The sequence below is a fragment of the Petaurus breviceps genome, unplaced genomic scaffold, assembly GCF_028583685.1.
Source record: "Petaurus breviceps papuanus isolate PSGF00001 unplaced genomic scaffold, PetGlider_PUasm1.0 90792, whole genome shotgun sequence".
NCBI lineage: Eukaryota > Metazoa > Chordata > Mammalia > Diprotodontia > Petauridae > Petaurus > Petaurus breviceps.
Window position 1 is genome coordinate 4,039,306 of NW_027187347.1, and position 23,412 is coordinate 4,062,717.

Below are 23,412 nucleotides of genomic sequence, written 5' to 3' on the forward strand. Positions count from 1 at the left end.
GTGTGTGTGTGTGTGTGTGTGTGTGTGTGTGTGTGTGTGTGTGTGTGTGTGTGTATGTGTTTTAATAGACCTTTGATTTCATTGTTTCAAGACAGCTTTCAGTGAGGGAACTCCTTCTATAAATACAGGTCATGTACCAACTCTGCAACTTGGGCTTAGAGAGTCTCCTGAGCCATTGAGAGCAAAGTTTACATGGCCAGCATATGCTATTCCAGGCTCTGGAACTCTATCCATTTGGCCACCTTGTTGTCCCTATTTAAATCAATAGAGACTCCAAATTCAGTGAAATGATTGTATATATATTAGTTCAGTTTCATATTTTACCCTGTATTCCATAATTAACATTTTAAGTTATAAAATAATACATCGTAATGCCATACATGAGCAGCTTTCCAAAAGAATGCTACTGTGAACAGCTTTTAAGGTTCTGATGACATAGTATAGTGAACACTATTCTATAACAAATAAAAGCAAAGCATTCACAGAAAATCAAGGCACAGCATTCACAATATTACAAGTTGTCACAGAAAATCACAATATAGTATTCACAACAGCTTATCATTAAAATGCCCACATAGTTTCTACCAAAGTGGCCACAAAGTTTTGAACAAAGAACAATCATCTCAAAGTACAATGGTCAAAGTCTTCCACTCATGGGGCACACTAAGTTAACTCAATCAGTTACTTATTCAGCAATCAATTACTAATTATCATTAATCCCTAAGTAAAATCATTAGAAAATACACAGACCCTCCACTCCTAGGTCACTACAATTTCATCACTACTCAGTTCCCATTGGAGAGGTTTTTTCATCTTGACTTGAGGCAGGCAACTCCTACCTGAATCCACCAAACAGTCACCTGGATTCAAAGGCAGAAAGCTCCCAGTTCCTTGTCCACCTCTTTATGTAAATCCTACTCCACACTGAAGTTCACAGGGTCAGTCCATCTCGGTTCAACCAAGGCACAAACAGAAAAAGTTTTAGCATCCCAGTCATGCTTCCTCAGTGTTCTGCAGCTCGTTAAAAAAATCAGAATCACTTTATACAGCCTGGGGATGGGGGGCTCCTGTTCCTGGGCTCCTGGGCTCCTCTTCAGAAGAAGCTCCACCACCACAAGTTCTCAGGAAATTCTGACTCAGTTCTCGATTCTCATTTCTCTTCTGTAGCTACTCTGCCTCCAGATGCTGGTCCCAAGAAATTCTGACCCTTCCTCTCTGGGGCTTTTCCTTACATACAGCATTAGGTACTTCCTATTTCAGCCAACCCCTTCCTGTCATGCCAGGAACAGGGGTTCATACCATCCGTTTCTTTCACAGAGGTTTGATTAGTTACTAAGTGCTAAGTACCTCCTTACTTGCCAATACAAAAAGAGGTCTTCAGATTCAAATTACATAAACATTACATTCCACCCCTCCAGGATCCTTGGCTTTACAATCTCAATCCAAATGGCCATACATCCTGGAACAAATAGAAGCACTATACTTTGTAATCCTGCTGACTACACCATAATGTAAAGCCAAGTACTAGCAGCTTTCCAGAAGAATGCTACTGCAAACAGCTTTTAAGGTTCTGATTACACAGTATAGTGAACACTCTATTTAATTCCATAACAATTCAAAGCAAAACATTCACAGTAAATTGCAGTATAGCATTCACAATATTACAACTTATCACAGAAAATCAAAATATAGCATTCACAATGACTTATCACTAAAATGCCCACATAGTTTTCATCAAAATAGTTTTCAACAAATAACTGAATAGTTTTCAACAAAGTACAATCATTTAGTAACTCAATCATTCAATCATCCTTAAGGAAGCTTGCCTCCTTAAGGGTCACAAAATACAATAGTTAAAGTTCTCCACTCATGGGGCACATTAAGTTACAGATCAGTCACTATTCAGTCATCAGTCACTATTCAATCATCAGTCACTGCTCAGTCATTAGTCGCTACTCAATACCCTCTTAAGGGGTAGTGGAAAATACACAGGCCATCCACCCCTAGGTCACAAGTAAATCACAGTCTTTTCAGTCAGTACACAATATCCAAGGAAAATCTTTTTTCAGCTTGACTCAAGCCTGGTTCTCAGTTTCCATGGTTCCTCTTCCATGGTCCCAGCTCCAGCTGTCACCTGAATTCAAAGGCAGGAAGCTCCCAGTTCCTTGTCCAGCTCCTTGTCCAGTTCTTCATCCAGTTTCTGTTCCATATTGAAGTTTACAGTGTCTAGTCCACCTCATGTCCTTCACAGTTCCTGGTTTTGGGAAGACAAAGCTTAACATAGCCACAATAATATTCATACACATTGTTCGCACCATCATCAATTCACTATTTGCCTGTGAAATCAACTCAGACCCACCAACAAGGTCTGAGAACTCAACACAAATCATCAACATAGAAATCAATACAGATCCACAAACAAGGTCCAAGAGGTCAGCACAGATCATCAGTAAAGTCCCAGGACCTCCAAAACCCTCCTCCCGGATTTCTGTACACATACAACCAGAAAATCCTCTTTCAGGGCTTCCAGTAAGGTCCCAGGGTCCCAGTACAAAGTATCATAAACAAACACCAACACAGACAGAGCAGACACACAGAGTGCCGGAATACCACAAGTTTTCTCTTTCTTTACGTTGCCACAAGAGTCTTCTCAGTTCCTGCTGTCTCTAGCTCTGGGGCTCTCCTTATATAGTCATTAGCTTCTCCCCAAAAGTTTACAAGTTCTAGGATTCATGAGTTGTGGAGTTCACATGTTCTGTTTCTTAATAGTCTGAAACAAGGTGTTAATTCAATAGCTGAAACAAGGTGTGAACTACTTCTGTGCTTGCCATTACATACATCCACCAGTTTTCCTTCCATCCATACACACCTTTGTCTACCAAGGTAAAATAACACTTCCAAATTTTCAAAACTATCTGATATATTTTATACATCCCATTGGTTCTAGAAGATCTTTTTTTTTTTTTGTAATAAGGGTGGGGATGAAGCATTGTTGATTATTTATAAGTATTCCAAAACTAAAATTATAATGGTATTGATAATCCATCTTCTAGTTACATATAGGAGTTCAAATATTTGCATGGAATTTACATGCAAATGAACTTTTCACTATCTTTTCCTCTGAATTTATCTGTATGTTATCCTTCATAGTTTTCTTTATTGCATCATTCCTCCTACTTTCACCTGGACTCTAGTTTATTTTGGAATATTTCAACTTTTTTACAACTTTTTCTCCTCTGACCATCCACTTTCAACTAAACCTGTTGTTTATTCCTTTCTGGTGAGGATCGATGGAAATATTTTAAACTATTCTCTAGAGGGTATTATTGGTACAACTTCTCACATAATAACCTTCACTCCCCCAGTACTTTCAGTAGAAGAACTTTACATTATTATCTTTTTAAAAAAGTTGTCCAAATTCTCAGAATGCCTTTCACACTCCACCCTCTCTTTTTATTTCTTGCTTGACATATTGCCAATTACAACATGTATCACTTAAAGTTTTTCAAGAGTCTATCTTTGATTTCTCAAATAATAACTCAGCTGGTGATAATCCCATTGACATCAGCATAATTCTGTAGTTTGATCCCAAATTAAGTTTCATTGTGAGGTTTTTACTTGCCAGTGGTTCTTAATTATTTCTACCCCATTTTCCATGAAAGGATACCCTAGGCTAAAGGTGACACACTCAACTACATTTTTGTTTTGTATTTTGCAATCCAAACCTATTAAAGTTATTACCAAATTAGAGAGGAATCAAGGGATAGCAAATTGGCCTAGAAACCAGGAACACCTGGATTCAAGTTCTGCCTCTGACAACATACTGTCCATGTGACTAATTCATTTAACCTGTCAGCAGTCTAGGCATCTGTCTGTGACTATAAGCTGGAGAGACAATTCCCACCTTTGCTGTTAGAGAGAGAAGTTCCTTGCTTGTAAGTTCCTCATACCAGTGAAGTCTAGATTCAGTTCCCATCTCTAATTTATACACCAAGTGTCTGTTACAACTTTATTTTGTACACTATAGATCTTGCCAGATTGGAATAGATTATAGCTACTACATTTACCATTTCAACACATTATATTAACATCTAATATCATATTATATTAATATAGAATTAAATTAAACAAATATTTATCAAGTACCAGTTCTGTGCTTACCTCATGCTAGGGATAGACATAAAGGTGAAAGATGCAACAGTCCCTGTCCTCAATAAGTCCACCATCTAGTAGGAGATAAGACTTGAATATAAGTAACTAAAACAATTTAGAAAGTTGGTAAGTGTATAAGGTCAAACAGAAAGGACTGAAAGGTTTGAGTAGACAGGGATCATTTCTCATTGGGAGTTTAGGGAAGACTACATGAATGGTGGATATTAGAAAAAGGAAAGGATGTGAAAGGAGGAGCTGGGGGCAGGTGAGATTAGTTAGAATCTGTTCAAGGCATGGAGGATGGAGCACTAATTGGATAACTCCAATTTGAATGGTATACAGAGTTCATGATGGTGAGTGCTATGAAATATGGATGGAAAGGCAGGGGTAGAATTAGGTAATATAACAGCACCTACCTCTCAGTGTTGTTATGAAGATCAAATGAGATGTTGTTAAAGTGCTTTGAAAATGTTAAAGTGATACAAATATATATCCTAATTATTATTGTATTTTATCATTATATTATATTACATTGTATTATATCATATTATATTATATTATATTATGTTATACTATATTATATCATATATCATAATCACATTATACCACATTATATCATATTATATCATAATTTTATCACATATATGCTAGTTTATTATTATCATATTATCATTTTATCTTCTGGCCATCAAATGGAAGGGTCTTGAGACAGAATAGCCAAATCAAAGCAGTTTAGTTGGAATATTTTAGTTGAAGTATAAAGGATGAATTGGAGCGAGGTCATTAGATTGTCCTTCATAGTGCATGCCTTGCCTTTATTCAAAAAAGCTGAAGTAGGAGCTGAGGAAAGGTAATTCAGATGGGTTGTGTGGACAAAAGCTTGACCATGCACCATCTTTTTGTACCACTATTGGGAATTAATATATGGGTGGGAGAAGGAAGACCTCCAGGTGCAGTTTCAGACCAGTACTCATTTCATAGCTGATTTTACTTGTCCTGGCAAGCACCAACTCACCTACACTTACTTTTCTGCAACACTCAAATCACTCTTACTATGACTCACTATCCTGTTTGCTGTTTCCCATACATCCATTGAATCAACCTTTGAATATTCTCTCACTTTTTTTCAAGCTATGTCCAATAATATCACCTTTGTCATTTCTTCCACATCAGTCTCTTAACCTTGAAAGTGACCAAATACAAGCTCCAAAGTTAGTGACATACTTACATAGACCAGGGAAATCATGTGAAGCTCTGTCCTCCTGAAGTATTGGGTACATGGGTTCTCCTCCTTCTGACCTTTGGCGTACCCATTTCTGGAATGGAGAGAGAGGCAACAGACTGGAGATAGGCTCCACAGCAGTTCACATGAGAGTTAATAAGGATCTGAATTAGGGAGATGGAAGTGGGAATAACAGGAGAGATTCCAGGTCATAAAATCAACAGGACATTGCATAATGATTGTGCAGAGGAAGGGAAGGTTCAGAATTAGTACCAAGGTATTGAGTCTGGATGACAGGGAGGAGAACAGCACCATCAACTGAATCAGGGAAGTTAGAAAGGGGAACAAGTTTAGAGCTAGGGAGCCAAGTTTGGGGCATGTTCGACCTTGAACTTCTTATATTTTCAGTCTCCTTATACTTTACTCCCCTCTGTATACTCTGGCTCAGTGGCACTGATCTCCTTGTTATTCCTCACACAAGGTGGGAATTGTGGTCTGTAAGGGACTCTGGGGCTTAACTGTCCAACTCCTGACCTTGCCTTTTCACTGGCTATCCCCTCTGCTTGGAATTCCTTCCCTCCTCATATCTGCCTCGGTACTTCCCTGTCTTTCAAATCTCAACTAAAATCCTACCTTCTGGAGGAGAAAATGAGGCTGGTGACTTTGCACAGCCCTTCCTCACTCAAATCCAAGTCAACTGCAAGTCATGTCATCATTCCCCTGATGTCATAGTCTCTGAGGACAAAGGACAGATACAACAATGCATAATCCTACCTCCCACCAAGCACCCTTGCTAGTTCCCCTTCATACGAACGCCTTCCTTCTGTGGATTATCTTCAGTGTGTACTGTATATGTCCGGTTTGTATTTAGTTGTTCCGATTTTCTCTCTTCCATTAGACTGTAAGCTCTATGAGGGCAGGGCTTGCTTTTGCCTTTCTTTGTGTCCCTAATCTTTAGCACAGTCCTTGAAACATAGTAGGTGCTGAATAAATGTGTGTTGACTTGACTTGGACATCCTTAGTCTGATATGAAAGTAGAACATCCAGTTAGAAATGTGTAAGTAGCTGGAAATATAGGACTGAAACCCAGTTTGGGAGTATAGATATGGACTTAAGAGACAGCTAGAAATTAAAAGCCATGAGAAGGCATAAGAATGTCAAAGAAATGACTGTTGTTGTCCTGTGTTCTCAAAGAGGACCAAAATGGCATCACTATGCTAGAGTCAAGATATAGTGTGTCTGACTGTGGTGGATCAGACCAATACGAGCTCGGAATGCTCTACCACAGGTTGGGCACAAATAGTTCATGTGAACATTTGGGTGGACTCTCTAAATTGGTGCATCCTGCATTTCCTTTGAACTATCTCAATTCTGCTTTGCTCATAGAGCACAGCACCTTCTCTGATGTGGGCTCACCATGCTGAGTGGTCCTGTGCCAGTGTCTCCTATGTCACATAATATCAATTCCAAAATTCTTGAGAGAGACCTTGAGAATGTCCTTGTATGGCGCCTTCTGACCACCATGTGAGCGCTTGCCCTGTGTGAGTTCTTCATGAAATGTTTTTTTTGGCAAATGTATGTTTTGCATTTGAACAACGTGGCCAGCCCATCAGAGTTGCACTCTCTGAAGCGGAGTTTGAGTGCTTGGCAGTTTAGTTCAAGTAAGGACGTCAGTATCTGGTACCTTATCCTGCCAGGTGATCTTCAGAACCTTCCCAAGACAATTTGAATGGAAGGGACTCAGTTTTCTAGTTTGTCCTTCATTCTAGAAGAGGACCATGACATCAGGGAGATGATGACATGACTTGCAGTTGACTTTTATTTGAGTGAGGGAGGGCTGTGCAAGGTCACCAGTCTCACTTTCTCCTCCAGAGCCCTCTGGGTCCAGTGGCCAGATATTCATTAGGATGACTGGAAATGACCCAGGATACAATGGGAGACCCTGACCCTTTTAGGCTAAGGCCTTTTCAAGTTCTCACTTAGAGTGAGGTAAAATCCATTCAGTGAATAGGCCTCTTTAAGAAGTGAGTCAAGGGATGACACCTTTAATAATTAAAGAAAATCAAACTTGGAGGGGAAGACCCTTAGGATTGCTGGCCAAAAGAGAAATAGTTATTTACCATTCACTCTGAGCCAGGAGGGCCCAAAAAATAACCACGGGCAGGGAACTGTTGTTGTTTGATCCATGAGAACGAGAGAGAGAGGAGATTAGGAAGAGGACAGAGCCTTGGGAGATGTCCATTCTTGGAGGGGCAGGAAGAGGAAGAGGACCTAGCCAAGGAAACCAAAAAAGGAGGAGCAGGAGGAGGAGGAAGAAGAAGAAGGAGCAGTAGGAAGAGGAGAAGAAGGAAAAGAAAGAGGGGGAGAAGTAGGAGGAGGAAGAGAAGGAAAAAGAGGAGGAGGAAGAGGAGGAGAAATGATTTCAGATGGCTTGCCAGAGAGACAGTATGCACTTACATAGGTGTATATAGAATAAATAAAATTAAATACCATGTACTTAGGCAGCGAGGACAGTAGCAGTTGGAGAGACTCAGGCAGAGCTTTCTGTAGAAACTGGTGCTTGAGCTGTGTCTTGTAGGGAGAGATGCATTGAGGTGGAATTAAGGAGCAAGTGCATTTCAGGCATGGAGGACAGTGTGCAAAGGCACAGAGATGGGATGGCATGTGTGAGGGACCGAGAAAGGGCTGCAATGTGGCCAGGCAGCAGAATATGGGTGCGAAAGTGAGCACCCATGATGAAATGAAGTCAATCATTCAGCTAGCCTATATTAAGTACTTACTGCGTGCCTGGGACACTGTGCTAAGCCCCTGGGGTACAAAGAAAGGTAAAGTACTAGGATGCAGGATGATCTAGGAAGGGGTGAGGGAGTATCTGGTGTGGGCTCATGACTGTTGGAAGGATCAGAAAATGATGATATGATTGAATGGTGTGTACCGCAAGAGAGGGGAGGGTGCTGTGGGTCAGGGTTATACAACAGAAGTGCTGCTCTCAGTCAAAAGTGAATTGTTACCAATTGTGCTGGACATAGGGTCAAGAATGCTTGGGTTTGAATGCTTCCTGAGACTCTTACTAGCTGTGTGATGCTGGTCCAATCACCTAACTACGCTGGCCCTCAGTTTTCTCATCTATAAAAGGGATGGGTTAGACTCCATGACCTCTAAAATCCTTTCCAACTATAATCCATTATCCTAGATCCTCTCATCATAATAAATCGTTCCTTACTTTGGACCAGACTTCTTTATTTTCTAATTTACAATTTCTTCATTGCCAAGCATTAGTAATCCACTTTCTGTCTTAATATTTTGTACCACCTCACACGGTTTTACAATTTTATTTATATTGCTGCTAACTTGGGGTCTATAGAGAACCTCCTTTACCCTTCTTCTGCATTTCACTTTAGCTCAGTGACTTTCAAGTCACCCAGCACACATCTGATCTCTTGTGCTTAGTTAGGTAAGTTTACCTTCAGAGTTACGTATCAGTCAATTCAGGACTCCATTCCTTACAGGATGATGAAATTTTCTTTTTGACACATTCCAACAGTTGCATTCATCACTTCTAGTATCATGCCTTGATGTGTAGATTCTGTAGAAAACCTCCCACATTGTCTCTGCCACCGACATTTAAAAAAAAAATCCATTTGCATGTGAAATATCCACTTCTGCCTCCAACTTGCAGTTTTACTCCAGATAATGGATCTTTAACAATTAATGATCTCCTTGGAGACACATTTAAATTGCCAGTCTATAACTCCCACAGAAGAAAGTGATCTTTGTATTTGTGGAGTTGTCTCACTGATACACACACACACACACACACATACACATGCACATTCTGCTTGTATAAAGAATAACCTTTCTAACCAAAATGCATGGAGTTGTTATTTGTAGTACCAGTTAAAACAAATTGTCATCATTACTTTCTTCTTCATTATTTGATCTTTATTGCCTCCAAACCATCCTTTCATTATTTGATTTTTCTTGTCTTAATTTTGTTAAGTGCCTACTATGTGCAGAGTGCTTTTGTCATTGTCATAAGCTTAGGTATGCTTGTTATTGGTTTGATTTTTTAATTTAATTATTTACTTTTTGGGTCTAGATTATTTCATCTCTGTAGAGAACTTCCTGATGTGAAAACTCTTCACTGTTATATTACCTGCAATTCCTCTGCCCTGGGGGTTTGTTGTTTGTCCTCCATTCTCTAAAAGGACCATGTCAGGAGGGAGATATCATGACTTGCAAGTGAATTGGATTTAAGTGAAGCAGGGCTGTGCAAAGTCACCAGCTTCACTTTCTCCTCCGGAGCCATCTGGGTCCAGTGGAACAATAAATATCAGGATGACTGGAGATGACCTTGGATGCAGTGGGAGACCTTGGCCTTTTTAAGCTAAGGTCTTTCCCAGGTCTCAGTTAGTCTGAGGCAATGCCCATTCAGTTATTAAGGCTAAGTAAAAACAGGGCAAAGAGTGATCTCTTTTGCCTTCCCTGAGGAGTATAGTATAGGCAGCTAAGTGGAACAGTGGATAGAGTACCTGGCCTGGGGTCCGGAAGACTCATCTTTCTGACTTCAAATGTGACCTCAGACATTTACTAGCTGTGTGATCCTGGGCAAGTTACTTAGCCCTGTTTGATGACTTGGAAAAAGAAATGGTAAACCACTCCAATATCTTGGCCAAGAAGGCTCCAAATGAGGTCACAAAGAGTTGGGCATGATTGGAATGACTCAGTAACAACAAGGGGTATAGTGGTTTCCTGAGGGTCCTGTAGATGGTATATGTAAGAGGTGAGGCTTGAACCTAGGTCTCCCTGACCACAAGGTCAGTCTTCTTTCTGTTACATCATATTGGCTCTCATTAGCCTGCCTATATTTTTTGAAAAATAGCAACAACAAAACAACATGTTGATCAAGCTTTAGGCATGATAGCTAGCACAAAAAGATTAAGCACACAATTTTATGCTAGACCAAATTAATGAGTAGTTTTATTCCAGAATTCTGTTCCTGGTAGTAGAACAAAGTGTCAGTTCATAGAAGGACATACCTCATAGCTGTTTTAGGCAATCCTGGCCTAGAAATATTAGGGGTAATATCTTCAGTATTTTTTACTTCCCTCTTAATAAATTTGTTATCAATTAATCAGTCAACAAATACCTGTTAATCTCCTGATCTCTGTCAGACACTTTACTAGGTTCGAAGTATACAAACAAAAACAACAAATGAAACAATCCCTATTCACAAAGCACCTACAACTACCAATTTTTCATTTACCTAAAACCTACTTGGTATATTTTCCATGTATATTATTCATGTTCTCAATTTCTGTCTAGAAAAAGGAATACTTCCTATCCTTTTTTCCTATCACCTTTGAGTTCACATGGTCCCCATTTCTAACATTCTGGGATTGAATAAAAAACTCTGTTTTCTATTTATTTCTACTTTCCCTGATCACAGGTTTTTAGATCTAGGGCTGGGAGTGAACTTAGAGATCATTTGGTCCAACATCCTCATTTTACAGACGAGTAAACAAAAGCACAGAGAGATTTGGGTGTATTCTCTTTGTCCTTCCAGACAAAGGATGATCCTAGTCTTTTAAATCTTTGTTCACCTGAGGCCAGTTCATCATTCTGGTGATGGAGTTAATGTGTAGAAAACACTTAGCTGTAAAATATGATATAAATGCCAGCTAATATTATCATTTTAGTTGTCTCTCCCTGGATCTTCTTTAGGTCTATTATGTTTTGTTCAACTCTAACACTATCTCAGGCTCATTTTCCCCAAGTCAACACTTGGACTCTCAACTTCTCAATGTAAAGGGCAGGTGGAATATGCTACTTTTCTTCAGGATGCTGATGTTCTCACTCCTGACTTTTTCTAAAATATGTTGCAGGATTTTTATTACCAGAGAATCCTTAATAATAGCTGACACGCCTCAGTTCCAATGGGCACTAAAAGGAGCAGCTGTTACTGAAATTTGATGAATATAAAGTAATAGCAAAGTATTTATATAACTGAAGAATTCTACTCTTTCCCCTGCATCCTTATAGTAAGGAACCAGAATGTTATTTTAAAAATCAGAAGAATCAAAATGGAAAATCCATCTGGTCTGGAGATGAAACAGATAGTCCCAACAGCATGACATTTTGGGAAAGACTTGCTTCCAGTAAAGTATTCACCCCAAGGGTAGGAGTCATTCTCCTCTGTCTTTAGTCCTTCTTCACCACGTTCATTCAAAGAATTCCAGAACATTAGACAAGGAAGAGAACTTATTTTTTAGCTATGAAAGTGGAAGCACATGGAGAGAAAGTGACTGTTTAAGGTTACACAGATAGATAGGGAAGGAGCTCAGATGTGAAAATAAGTCTTTGAACTTTAAGCCTGGTATACTTTCCACCCTCCCACAGAAATAAAATGGGATGGCAACCAGAACAATTTTTTAAGAATATATATTTTTTAAAAATTAGTATCCAAATGGTCAAATTCAGTGATGACATACACATCAGAAATGGCACCCAAGAATAGGACTTTTTTTTTTTTAAGCAATCGGGGTTAAGTAACTTGCTCAAGGTTACATGGCCAGTTATTTCTCGGTGTGGTGCTGAGTGTCTGAGCCCGGGATTCGATCTCCAGGTTATCCCGACACTGGAGCCAGTGCTCTTACTCGCTGAGCCAGCTGGCCGCCCCTAAGCAATTGGGGTTAAGTAACTTGTTCAAGGTTACAAGGCCAGGTGTTTCTGGGTGGGTGCTAAGTGTCTGAGCCCGGGATTCGATCTCCAGGTCATCCTGACACTGGAGCCGGTGCTCTTACTGACTGTGCTACCTGGCCACCCCAAGAATAGGACTTCTTAATGGTTTTTGCATCATGGACTCCTTTGATGGAATAATAAAATATACAAAAGAAAATCCATAGGCTAACCAAAGGAACTAATTGTATTGAAATATAGTCATCACAATGTTAACAAAACAGGCTCATGTAACACAAGTTAAAAACCATCGTGCTTAGAATATTCTTGTGTAGCATCAACATTGTCATGATTTCAATGTCTTTTAACATTCTTTTTACAATTTTCTTACAGATAAAACCTATGACTACACTGATGACTACCTTCCAAGGTAAGTGCTCAGATCTTCCAATAACAAAGTAGAATCAGGGTGGTCTCTGGGTGGGCTGAGGAGGGGGACAAAGGGATGGCTTCTTTAAAGAAAGAAAAATGAGTTTTCACTTTGTTAATATTACCACCTTCCCTATAGATATTTTAAATCTTCATGGATTGTTACTTTCCTTTGGACATAGAAGCCCTCATTTTGAAGAGTTTGTTATTCTATGTCAGTAAGAGTACAGAGTCAAAGACAGAAATGAGATGCTAACTTGGCATCTACAGGCTTTGTAGAGCTACAGAAATTCCTAGATGTTTGAGCTGAAAGGGAACTAGATCGTCTTGACTTGGGAACTGTAGCAGAAAGCACAATAGTATACCCAGGATGGCTGCTAACACAGGTTCTTAGATCTGCTTTTCTAAAGGAAATCAACTCAAAATGGGTTAACAATCTTACTTTAATTAATCAAACATATATCATTTGCCTAGTTCAGGGGAAAAAGTCAACACTCTCTGTGTCTCTCTCTCTCTCTGTCTCTCTCCCTCTCTGTCTCTCTTTCTCTCTGCCTCTATCTCTGTGTTTCTCTGTGTCTGTCTCTGTCTGTCTCTCCTTTCCTTTTCCTCACTACCCCCTCTCTTTCTCTCTCTCCTCTCCCTTCTTTCCTCTCTTCCCACCCCTTACCCTGGGACAAGCCCCTTTATGATGCTTTTAATAAAATCAATTACTCCTAATGGAAAAATTACTGGTGGTTTCTGTAGTTAAGCCACAGAGAGACTCAAAGATAGGTAGAACTCTGCTTACTACACAGGATTCTATACCATGGGGCTATTTCCATGTCATAGCAAATGGCCCAGGGATTTGCTGTTCTGGTTAGAAAAAAGGAAGGCTTATAAATGAAAGCCCTAAATAACAAATACTGTCAGCTGTCTATCCATGTCTATCCATGTCATCTCTCTATAGAAATATTATTCAAAATTATATTGTATATAATATTGATATATATCAATAATATTAAAAATATTAGTAACTTCTTATTATCTGTACTTAAATATAATATGATATTCTTAAAATTTGGGAAGTTCCATAAAATATTACATTAGTTATGGGGAAAGGTGTAGGGAAAAAGGACTGGGAAGGTCAGGCATGAGTGTTTTAGAATTTCAATGCTAGGCACGGAGGCGGACATGGCATGCAGAAGTGGACACGGGGTTCGGAGGCAGATGAGGAGGCATGGAGACAGATGCAGAGGCTCAGAGGCAAACGCAGCACTTGTAGGCGGATGGTGATATGGGGGCAGAGTTGGCGTGTGGAGGTGGATGCTGTGGTATGGAGGTGTATGCAGCGCATGCAGGCGAACGTGGCAGTGCAGAGGCCAATACTGAGCACAGAGCTTGCTGTAGCGTGGCGGTGGCAGCAGCTACTCCAGGGACTATCATCCCACAGCCTGGAAATTTAAAAAAGCACCTACCTGAACCTCCAGGGACCAGGATGGCAGTGTGAACCCCGAATGCTCTAATCCCCCTCCCTGAAAACACAAAGATTATTTTCCCAGAGCAAAATTCTAAAATAGAGAAGGATTGGGAGTCCTAGAGGAAGGGCATGGTTAAGGCCCTGCTCAAAATGGGTAAAAAACAGATTGCAAAGACAGACTCTAGAATTCTATTATTGTAAGCATGAAGAACTAAATTCAAAAGGAGACATAATTGACTCTACACCCACAGCTGAAGCCTCAACAGGGAATATGAACTGGTCTCTAAGCCCAGAAATTGTTCTTGAAAGAGCTCAAGAAGGACTTTAAAAACCAAATTATAAATGTAGAAGATAAATTGACCAATTCTTTTACAATCAAAATTGCAAAATAGAAAAACATTTCACTGAAGAAAGCATCTCCTTAAAAAGAAAAATGTGTGAAATGGAAAAAGAGGCTCAAAATCTAATTGGAGAAAACAAATGCCTAAAAATGGAATCTGAACATATGGAAAAGAAGCTTCAAAAACTGAAAAAAAATAATTTTCTAAAAATTAGAATAAACCAAATCAAAACTAATGACTATGAGGCACCACGAATCAGTCAAACAAAAGCTCAAGAATGAAAAATTAGAAAGAGAGGTAAAATATCTCAATGGAAAAAAACTGACCTGGAGAACAGGTCCAGGAGAGATAATCAAAGAATTATTGGTCTACCAGAAAATCATGATGAAAAAAAGATCCTGGACAACATCTTTCAAGAACTCATCAAGGAAAACTGCCCTGTGATCCTAGAAGCAGAGGGTAAAATAGATATAGAAAGATTCCACTGTATACCTCCTGAAAGAGATCCCAAATTTCAAACTCCATGAAATGTTGTAGCCAAATTCCAGAACTATCAGGTAAAGGAGAAAAGGTTGCAAGCAGCCAGAAAGAAGCAATTCAAATATCACAGAACTACAGTGAGAATTGCACAGGATCTAGCAACTTCTACATTGAAAGATCAGAGGGACTGGAATATGATATTTCATAAGGCAAAAGAGCTTAGGTTACAAACAAGAATCAACTAACCAGCAAAACTGAGCATGATCTTTCAGGCAAGGAGATGGTCATTCAATGAAATAAGGGACTTCCAGACCTTCCTGATTAAAAAAGCCAGAGCTCAATGGAGAATTCGATCTCCAAATACAAGACTCAAGAGGGACATACAAAGGTAAACAGGGAAAACACACACACACACACACAACTTATTATTTAATAAAAGCAAACTGTTTACATCCCTATATGGGATACCTGTTAATATTGAGAACTGTATACTTACCATGACATTTAAAAGGGATATAGATAGAGGGTGTGGGTAAAAATTAAACAAAATGATGATAAAAAAAAACCTTATTAAGGGGTGCAAAGGGACTGCAATGGGAGAAGAGGAAAGAACGAAGCAGAAAAGGGTAAATTGTGCCACACAAAGAGGCATAAAAACATATTATAGTAGAGGGAAAGAAGGGAGGGAGATGAACATTATATGAGCTTAGCCCTCATTGGTTCTGGTGTAAGGAGGGAATAACATAATCAGTTAAGTATAGAACTCTATTGTGAAGAGACATAAAACTTATCATAATAGAGGGAAAGAGGGGAGGGAGAGGAGCATTGCACGGGATTTACTCTTGTCAATCTTGGTTCAAGGAAGAAATAACTTACTACATTAAGTATAAAAAGCTATTCTACCCTACAGGCAGTAGGAGGGGGAGGGCTATGAAAAGGGGGGGAGGTTAGAATGGAGGGAAGAAGTAATAAGGGGGGAGGGGAGGAAAAGGGAGGGGGGCTGATAAGGAGAGAATACTGAGGGAGGTGGCAGTCAAAAGGAAAACTTTTAAGGAGGGGAAGGGAAAAATAAAAGTATAAATAAGGGAGGGAATAGGATGGAGGGAAAGACAGATGGTAGTCATAACTGTGAATGTGAATGGGATGAACTCTCCCATAAAACAGAGGGCTGATAGCAGAATGGATTAAAAACCATAATCCTACAATATGCTGTTTACAAGAAACACATTTGAAACAGAGGGATACATACAGGGTAAATGCAAAAGGCTGGAGTAAAATATATTATGCTTCAGCTAAAGTTAAAAAAAAAGCAGGGGTAGCAATCCTTATCTCAGACAAAGCAAAAGCAAAAATAGATCTAATTAAAAGAGATAAGGAAGGAAACTATATCCTACTAAAAGGCACCATTGAAAATGAAGCAATATCATTATTAAACATTTATGCAACAAGAGGTACAGCATCCAAATTCCTAGAGGAGAAGTTAAAGGAGTTATAGGAAGAAATAGATGGTAAAGCTATACTAGTGGGGGACCTCAATCTCCCCCTCTCTGAACTTGATAAATCTAACCTCAAAATAAACAAGAAAGAAATTAAGGAGGTGAATAGAATCTTAGAGAAGAGAGATATGGTAGACCTCTGGAGAAAATTGAATGGGGATAAAGAGGAATATACCTTCTTCTCATCAATAAATGGCACATACATAAAAATTGACCATGTACTATGGCATAAAAACTCACAATTCAGTGCAGAAAGGCAGAAATATTAAAAGCATCCTTCTCAGATCATGATGCAATAAAAATTATATACAATAAAGGGCCATGGAAGGATAGACTAAAAACTAATTGGAAACTAAATAATTTAATCCTAAAGAATGAGTGGGTCAAACAAGAAATTATAGAAACAATCAGTAACTTCATTCAAGAGAATGACAATAATGAGACAACATACCAAAACTTGTGGGATGCAGCAAAAGCAGTTCTTAGGGGAAGTTTTATATCCCTGAATGCATACATGAATTAAATAGAGAAAATGGAGGTCAATAATTGGGAATGCAACTGAAAAAGCTAGAAAAAGAACAAATTGAAAATCCCCAATTAAATACTAAATTAGAAATAATGAAAACCAAAGAAGAGATTATTAAAATTGAATTTAAGAAAACTATTAAAATAATAAATAAAACTAAAAGCTGGCTTTGTGAAAACTAAAACCAATAAAATTGATAGACCTTTAGTCAATATGATAAAAACAAAGAAGAAAACCAAATTCTGAGTATCAAAAATGAAAAGGTGAATCTACCTCCAATGAAGAAGAAATTAAAGCAATAATTAGGAATTATTTTGCCTAATTGTATGCACATAAATTTGACAATCTTAGTGAAATGGATGAATATTTACAAAAGTATAAGCTGCCCAGATTAAGTGAAGAGGAAGTAAACTATTTAAATAACCCTATCTCAGGAAAAGAAATTGAACAAACTATCCATGAACTCCCTAGGAAAAAATCCCCAGGACCAGATGGATTTACTAGCAAATTCTATCAAACATTTAAAGAACAATTGATTCCAATACTTTACAAACTATTCAGGAAAATTGGAGAAGGAGTCCTACCAAATTCTTTTTATGACACAAATATGGTACTGATACCTAAATCAGGAAGAGACAAAACAGAGAAAGAATATTATAAACCAATTTCCCTCATGAGTATAGATGCAAAAATTTTAAATAAAATATTAGCAAAAAGACTACAACAACTTATCATGAGAATAATACACTTTGATCAAGTAGGATTTATTCCAGGAATGCAAGGATTGTTAAATATTAGGAAAACTATCAGTATAATTGATCATATCAATGGCAAAACTAGCAGAAACCATATGATTTTCTAAATAGATGCAGAAAAGACTTTTGACAAAATATAACATCCATTCCTATTAAAAACACTAGAAAGTATAGGAATAAATGGAGTCTTCCTTAAAATAATAAGTAGCATCTATCTAAACCCATCAGCAAGTATTATATGTAATGGGGATAAACTAGAAGCATTTCCAGTAAGGTCAGGGGTGAAACAAGGATGTTCATTATCACCACTGTTATTCAATCTGGTACTAGAAATGTTAGCAGTAGCAATAAGAGAAGAAAAAGAAATTGAAGGAATCAAATTAGGCAAAGAAGAGACTGAGCTATCACTCTTTGCAGATGATATGATATACTTGAAGAATGCTAGAGAATCAAGTAAAAAACTACTTGAGATAATAAAAAAATTTGACAAAGTTGCAGGATATAAAATAAACCCACGCAAGTCCATGGCATTCCTATATATCTCTACTGAAATCCAACAGCAAGAGATAGAGAAATTCCATTTAAAGTTATTGTAGACATTATAAAATATTTGGGAATCTACCTGCCAAAACAAACCCAGGACCTATATGAACACAATTACAAAACACTTTTCACACAAATAAAATCAGATCTAACTAATTGTAAAAACATCAGTTGCTCATGGCTGAGTGGAACTGATATAAGAAAAATGACAATTTAACCTAAATTAAATTACATATTTAGTGCCATACCAATCAATCTACCAAAAATTATTTTATAGAGCTAGAAAAAATAGTAGCAAAATTCATTTGGAAGAACAAAAGGTCCAGAATATCAAGGGAATTAATGAAAAGAAATACTAGGGAAGGTGGCCTAGCCATACCAGATTTTAATCTGTATTATAAAACAGCAGTCATGAAAACTACTTGGTACTGGCTGAGAAATATAGTAGTGGATCAGTGGAATCAATTGGGTACACGAGACTCAACAGTAAATGACAATAGTACTCTAAGGTTTGATAAACCCCCAAACTGCAGTTTTTGGGATAAGAGCTCACTATTTGACAAAAACTGCTGGGAAAACTAGACTATAGTATGGCAGAAATTGGGCATAGACCAATATCTAATGCCGTATACAAAAATCACATTGAAATGGGTATATGATCTAGGTATAAAGGCTAATAATGTAAGCAATCTGGGAGAGCAAGGAATAGTTTACCTGTCAGATCTGTGGAGAAGGGAGGATTTTATGATGAAACAAGAATTAGAGAGCATTATAAAATGCAAAATGTATAATTTTGATTACATTAAATTGAAAAGTTTCTGTACAAATAAAGCCAATGTAACCAAGATTAAGAGGGAAGTGGAAAATTGGGAAAGAATTTTTACAAGCAGTGTCTCTGATAAAGGCCTCATTTCTTAAATATATAAAGAATTGAGTCAAATCTATAAGAATACAAGTCATTCTCCAATTGATAAATGGTCAAAGGATATGAACAGGCAGTTCTCAGAAGATGAAATTAAAGATATCTATAAGCATATGAAAAAATGTTCTAAATCACTATTGATTAGAGAAATGCAAATCAAAACAACTCTGAGGTACCACATCTCACTGACCAGATTGGCTAAGATGACAAAACAGGAAAATGATAAATGCTGAAGAGGATGTAGAAAAATTGGAACACTAATGCATTGTTGGTGGAGTTGTGAACTGATCCAGACATTCTGGAGAGCAATCTGGAACTATGCCCACAGGGTTATAAATAATTGCATACCCTTTGACCCAGCAACTTCTAGGGTTGTATCCCAAAGAGATCAGAGAAGTGGGAGGAGGACCTGTATGTACAAAAATATTTATAGCAGCTCTTTTTGTGGTGGCAAAGAATTGGAAATCAAAGGGATGCCCATCAATTGGGGTATGGCTGAACAAATTGTGGTATATGAATGTAATGGAATACTATAGTGCTATAAGAAATGAGGAGCAGACAGACTTCATAATAACCTGGAGAGACTTATATAAACTGATGCTGAGTGAGAAGAGCAGAACCAGGAGAAATCTGTACACAATTATAGACACAATGTATGTGTGATGACTACCTTTGATAGACTGGGCTCCTTTCAGCAATGTAAGATGATAAGACAACTCCAAAAGACTCATGATGGAAAGAGAGAGAAAGATCCAGAGAAAGAACTACAGAGTCTGAATGCAGACTGAAGCAAACTACTTGCTCTCTTTCTTTTTCTTATTTTGTTTTGTTTCCTCTTTCTCACTGTTCACTCCATTGGTTATAATCCTTCTTTACAACCTGACTAATGTTTAATGTGAAGGTATTTGTAGATTCTATATTTGATTGTATGCTGCCATGGTAGGGGGGAGGAAAGGGAGGGAGAGAAAATTTTAAACTCAAGGGACTGTGGAACTGAAAGTTGTAAACTAAAAGTAAATAAACAAATTAATAACAACAACTAAAAAAAAAGAATTGCAATGCTGATTCTGTTGAGGGTTAGGGATGCCAGGGGCCCAGAAATAATGATATGTGGGTTCTACCAAATGAATTTGACCCAAGCCTTCTTCCAGTCAAAGACAAGGTTTATTAGAATACCCACAGAGGGTGGGCATGATTCTAAACACCTTCCATATTGGCCTGACTCTTAAGGAATCCGAACACTTTCGTGGAGGCAAGATGGATGTTTTGTACAGAGGACTGTGGGCACAGAGAAGGGGTCTATATGGAATTAAGGCATAGGGGTCTAGGGTGGGACCAGATGCAGATAGTGAAAGGGCAGTCAATTAACTAGGAAGCGCTGATTGCCCCAGGTGAATGCCAGGGACCTACACCAAGGGAAAGTCCAGGGTTTTTCCTTTTTAGAGTCCAGATTCCAAAGACATGTTCTTTTCCCTTTAGGAGTTCAGATCCTATCCCTATCAATTCTGGACAGAGGGTGATGAAATGAGCAAAGAAAGAGGGGAAAGAAAAGGGAAAATAAGACAAGTCTGCGCAAGTGATGAACAAAAAAACAAATACCTCTCTGTTCAGTGATTATACATCCTGGATTTTTGAAAGACAGTCCCAATGGCAAATGTTCCTAGTGTTTCTATAATCTGTTGAAATGTCTGAGTAGGAAGTGGCCAAAGATGATTTTGTGCCTGTTTTCAGTTGTTCCACCAGCCTCACCGAGATCACATCCTTTCCCTTGATACACAATTATGGAAGTTGTTGAATGCCCTATTAGCCATAGCTTAACACAGCTGGTGTTTGGATGTGTTAAAACAACTTCACTATTTCCATAACTAATGGGCTCAGTTTGGAAATTATGTTGAAGAGAGTATTGGTTTTCACTATTCCAGAAGACTTGTGATACCTACCTCTAGACAGAGATGGAATGGACTCAGTACAGATTGAGGCATATTTTCTTTTTTTCGACAAAGCTAATGCAAGAATTTATTTTGTTTGACTATGCATGTTTGTAATTTTTTAAAGAAATTCTCAATGAAGGGGTAAGAGGAAGTGGGACAGAATTTTGAGTTGAAAATGAAATAAAATTTAAAAAAATGAAAAAGAGAGTCACTATGTCACTATTTCTCTACCAAATCCTTATCATATTCCTGAATTGGTTTATCTGAAACACAATAACTGAAAAGTGAGAGAGCATCTATAATTGGAGGCAGCATTGCACAATGTATTGAACCTGGATTGGAGTCAGAAGATGTAGGTTCAAGCCCTGCCTCTGACACACACTAGTTTTCCAACCACAGACAAGTCATTTAATAATAATTCAGATGTTTCAACAACTCTCTAAGATGACAAATTATAGAATCTTTTCCAATCTGAATCAGTGGAGGAAGTTTCATTATGAATGTTTCCTTAACTGATGAAATCATAGAATTAATCTAAAAAAAAACCCTGTCCATAACACAGCCAAAATCCAGTTGGTTCAACAATTCTTTCTACAGTTTTGTTGTCAATGTGTGTGTATTTCAATAATAATGACAATGTTAATAATTTCTCCATTTGTTGTCATTCAAGTTTTTACATTCATTCTCCAAATCATCAAGTGGGAAAGTCATGTCTAGAAACAGTTGTACTCATGACTAACATTAAAACCTGGGGGAGGGAGAGAAAGTAAGAGGAGAGGAGAGGAAAGGGGAGAGAGAGAGGGAGGGAGAGAGAGAGAGAGAGAGAGAGAGAGACGGATAGAGATGGAGAGACAGGGAGAGAGCATGTGTGTCTGGAAGGTTGAGAAAGAGGTGACCTAGTTGATTTTAGTGTCTGCAAATAGTCTAGTTTTATAATTGTCCCTATTATGGTTTAGTAGGAAAATTGCTAAAAAAAAAAAAAAACAAGACCTAAGTTATTCCATTGACTATTGTAATGGTAATGCAATTTGAATTTGAAGATCCCTTTGTATTGGCAAAGGTAACAGGTACTTAGCATTTCATTTAGTAATCAATCCTCTGTTAAAGAAACAGAAGGTGTGACCCCCTGTTGCTGATGTAACAGGAAAGAACTGAACATGGAGGGGCAATACTGTATATAAGGAAAAGCCCCAGAGAGGGAGAGACAGATCTCCTTGGAGCAAGCTCCCTAGAGGCAGAAGCTGCTGCTGGGGAGGCTGAAGAGGAGCCGAGAAGGCTGAAGAGGAACCCCTCCCCCCCACCCAGGCTGGAGAGAATGATTTTGATTTTTAAAACCTGGATGGAGTAATTGTGATTCTGGGAATCAGCTGAAACTTCTTCTGAGTACGAAGGCCAGCCAGAGCTGCTGAGGCTGGTAAGGATTTCCGAGGGCCATCTGGAGCTGAGGGCTGGCTTGAGGGCCAGCCAGAGCTGCCAAAGACTGAGGAAGCATGACTGTGATGCTGGTACTTTGTATGAACCTGTCTGTGGCTTTGTTAAGCCTTGTCTTCTCAGGAATAGAGACTATGAAGGATTTGAGATGGACTGGACACTGTGAGCTCCAATGTGGAGCAGGAACAGCACAGAGAGCTGGACAAAGACCTGGGAGCTGTCTGCCTTTGATCCCAGGTGACAGTTTGGTGAATCCAGGTAGGATCTGGGACCATGGAAGGGGATCTAGGGAATCCAAGAAACCAACCCAAGTCAAGCTGAAAGAAGACTTTACTTAGATACTGTGTACTGACTGAGAAATTGTAAATTTACTGGTGTCCTAGGGGTGGAGAGTCTGTGTATTTTCTGATGATTGAATAGTGAATGATGAAGGATGATTGAATGATTGAGTTCATTGAATGATTGATTGACTAAATGATTATACTTAGTGATTGATGACTGAATAAGTGACTAATTGAGTTAACATAGTGTGTGTCCCATGAGTGGAGAACTTTGACTATTGTACTTTGTGTTCCTTGAGGAGGCAAACCTCCTTAAGGATGATTGAATTATTGAGTTACTAAATGATTGTTCTTTGTTGAAAACTTTGTGACAACTGTGGTGGAAACTATGTGGCCATTTTCTGTGATAAGTTATTGTGAATGCTATTATTTGATTTTCTGTGATAAATTGTAACATTGAATGCTGTACCTTTATTTACTGTAAATGTTTTGCTCTGATTTGTTATTGAATAAATCAAGTGTTCACTATACTGTGTAATCAGAACCTTAAAAGCTGTTCACAGTAGCATTTTTCTGGAAAGCTGCTCATGCTTGTGTATCAGCAATGCCATATTCACAATGCCTATAGAGATTATAAATATGCTGATATAATTATCCATCACAAAATACGTCAGGTTTGCCATTTGGGGAAATAGACTAGAAAATTTATTAAGATACCAAAAGACTGAGTCCCAAAACCAGAAAGTGAAAGCCATCAGAGTAGTTATGA

General features: G+C 38.3%; 1 protein-coding gene across 1 annotated transcript in view; it reads left to right on the forward strand.

Annotated features, from left to right (window-relative positions):
• The window catches only part of TRAT1 (T cell receptor associated transmembrane adaptor 1), a 79,307-nt gene that overhangs the window by 26,586 nt on the left and 29,309 nt on the right, over window positions 1-23,412 (forward strand). Inside the window, exon 3 of the mRNA XM_069070015.1 lies at window positions 12,446-12,482. Within this exon, the coding sequence (XP_068926116.1) occupies window positions 12,446-12,482 (37 nt within the window). The remainder of the gene's footprint in view (window positions 1-12,445; window positions 12,483-23,412) is intronic.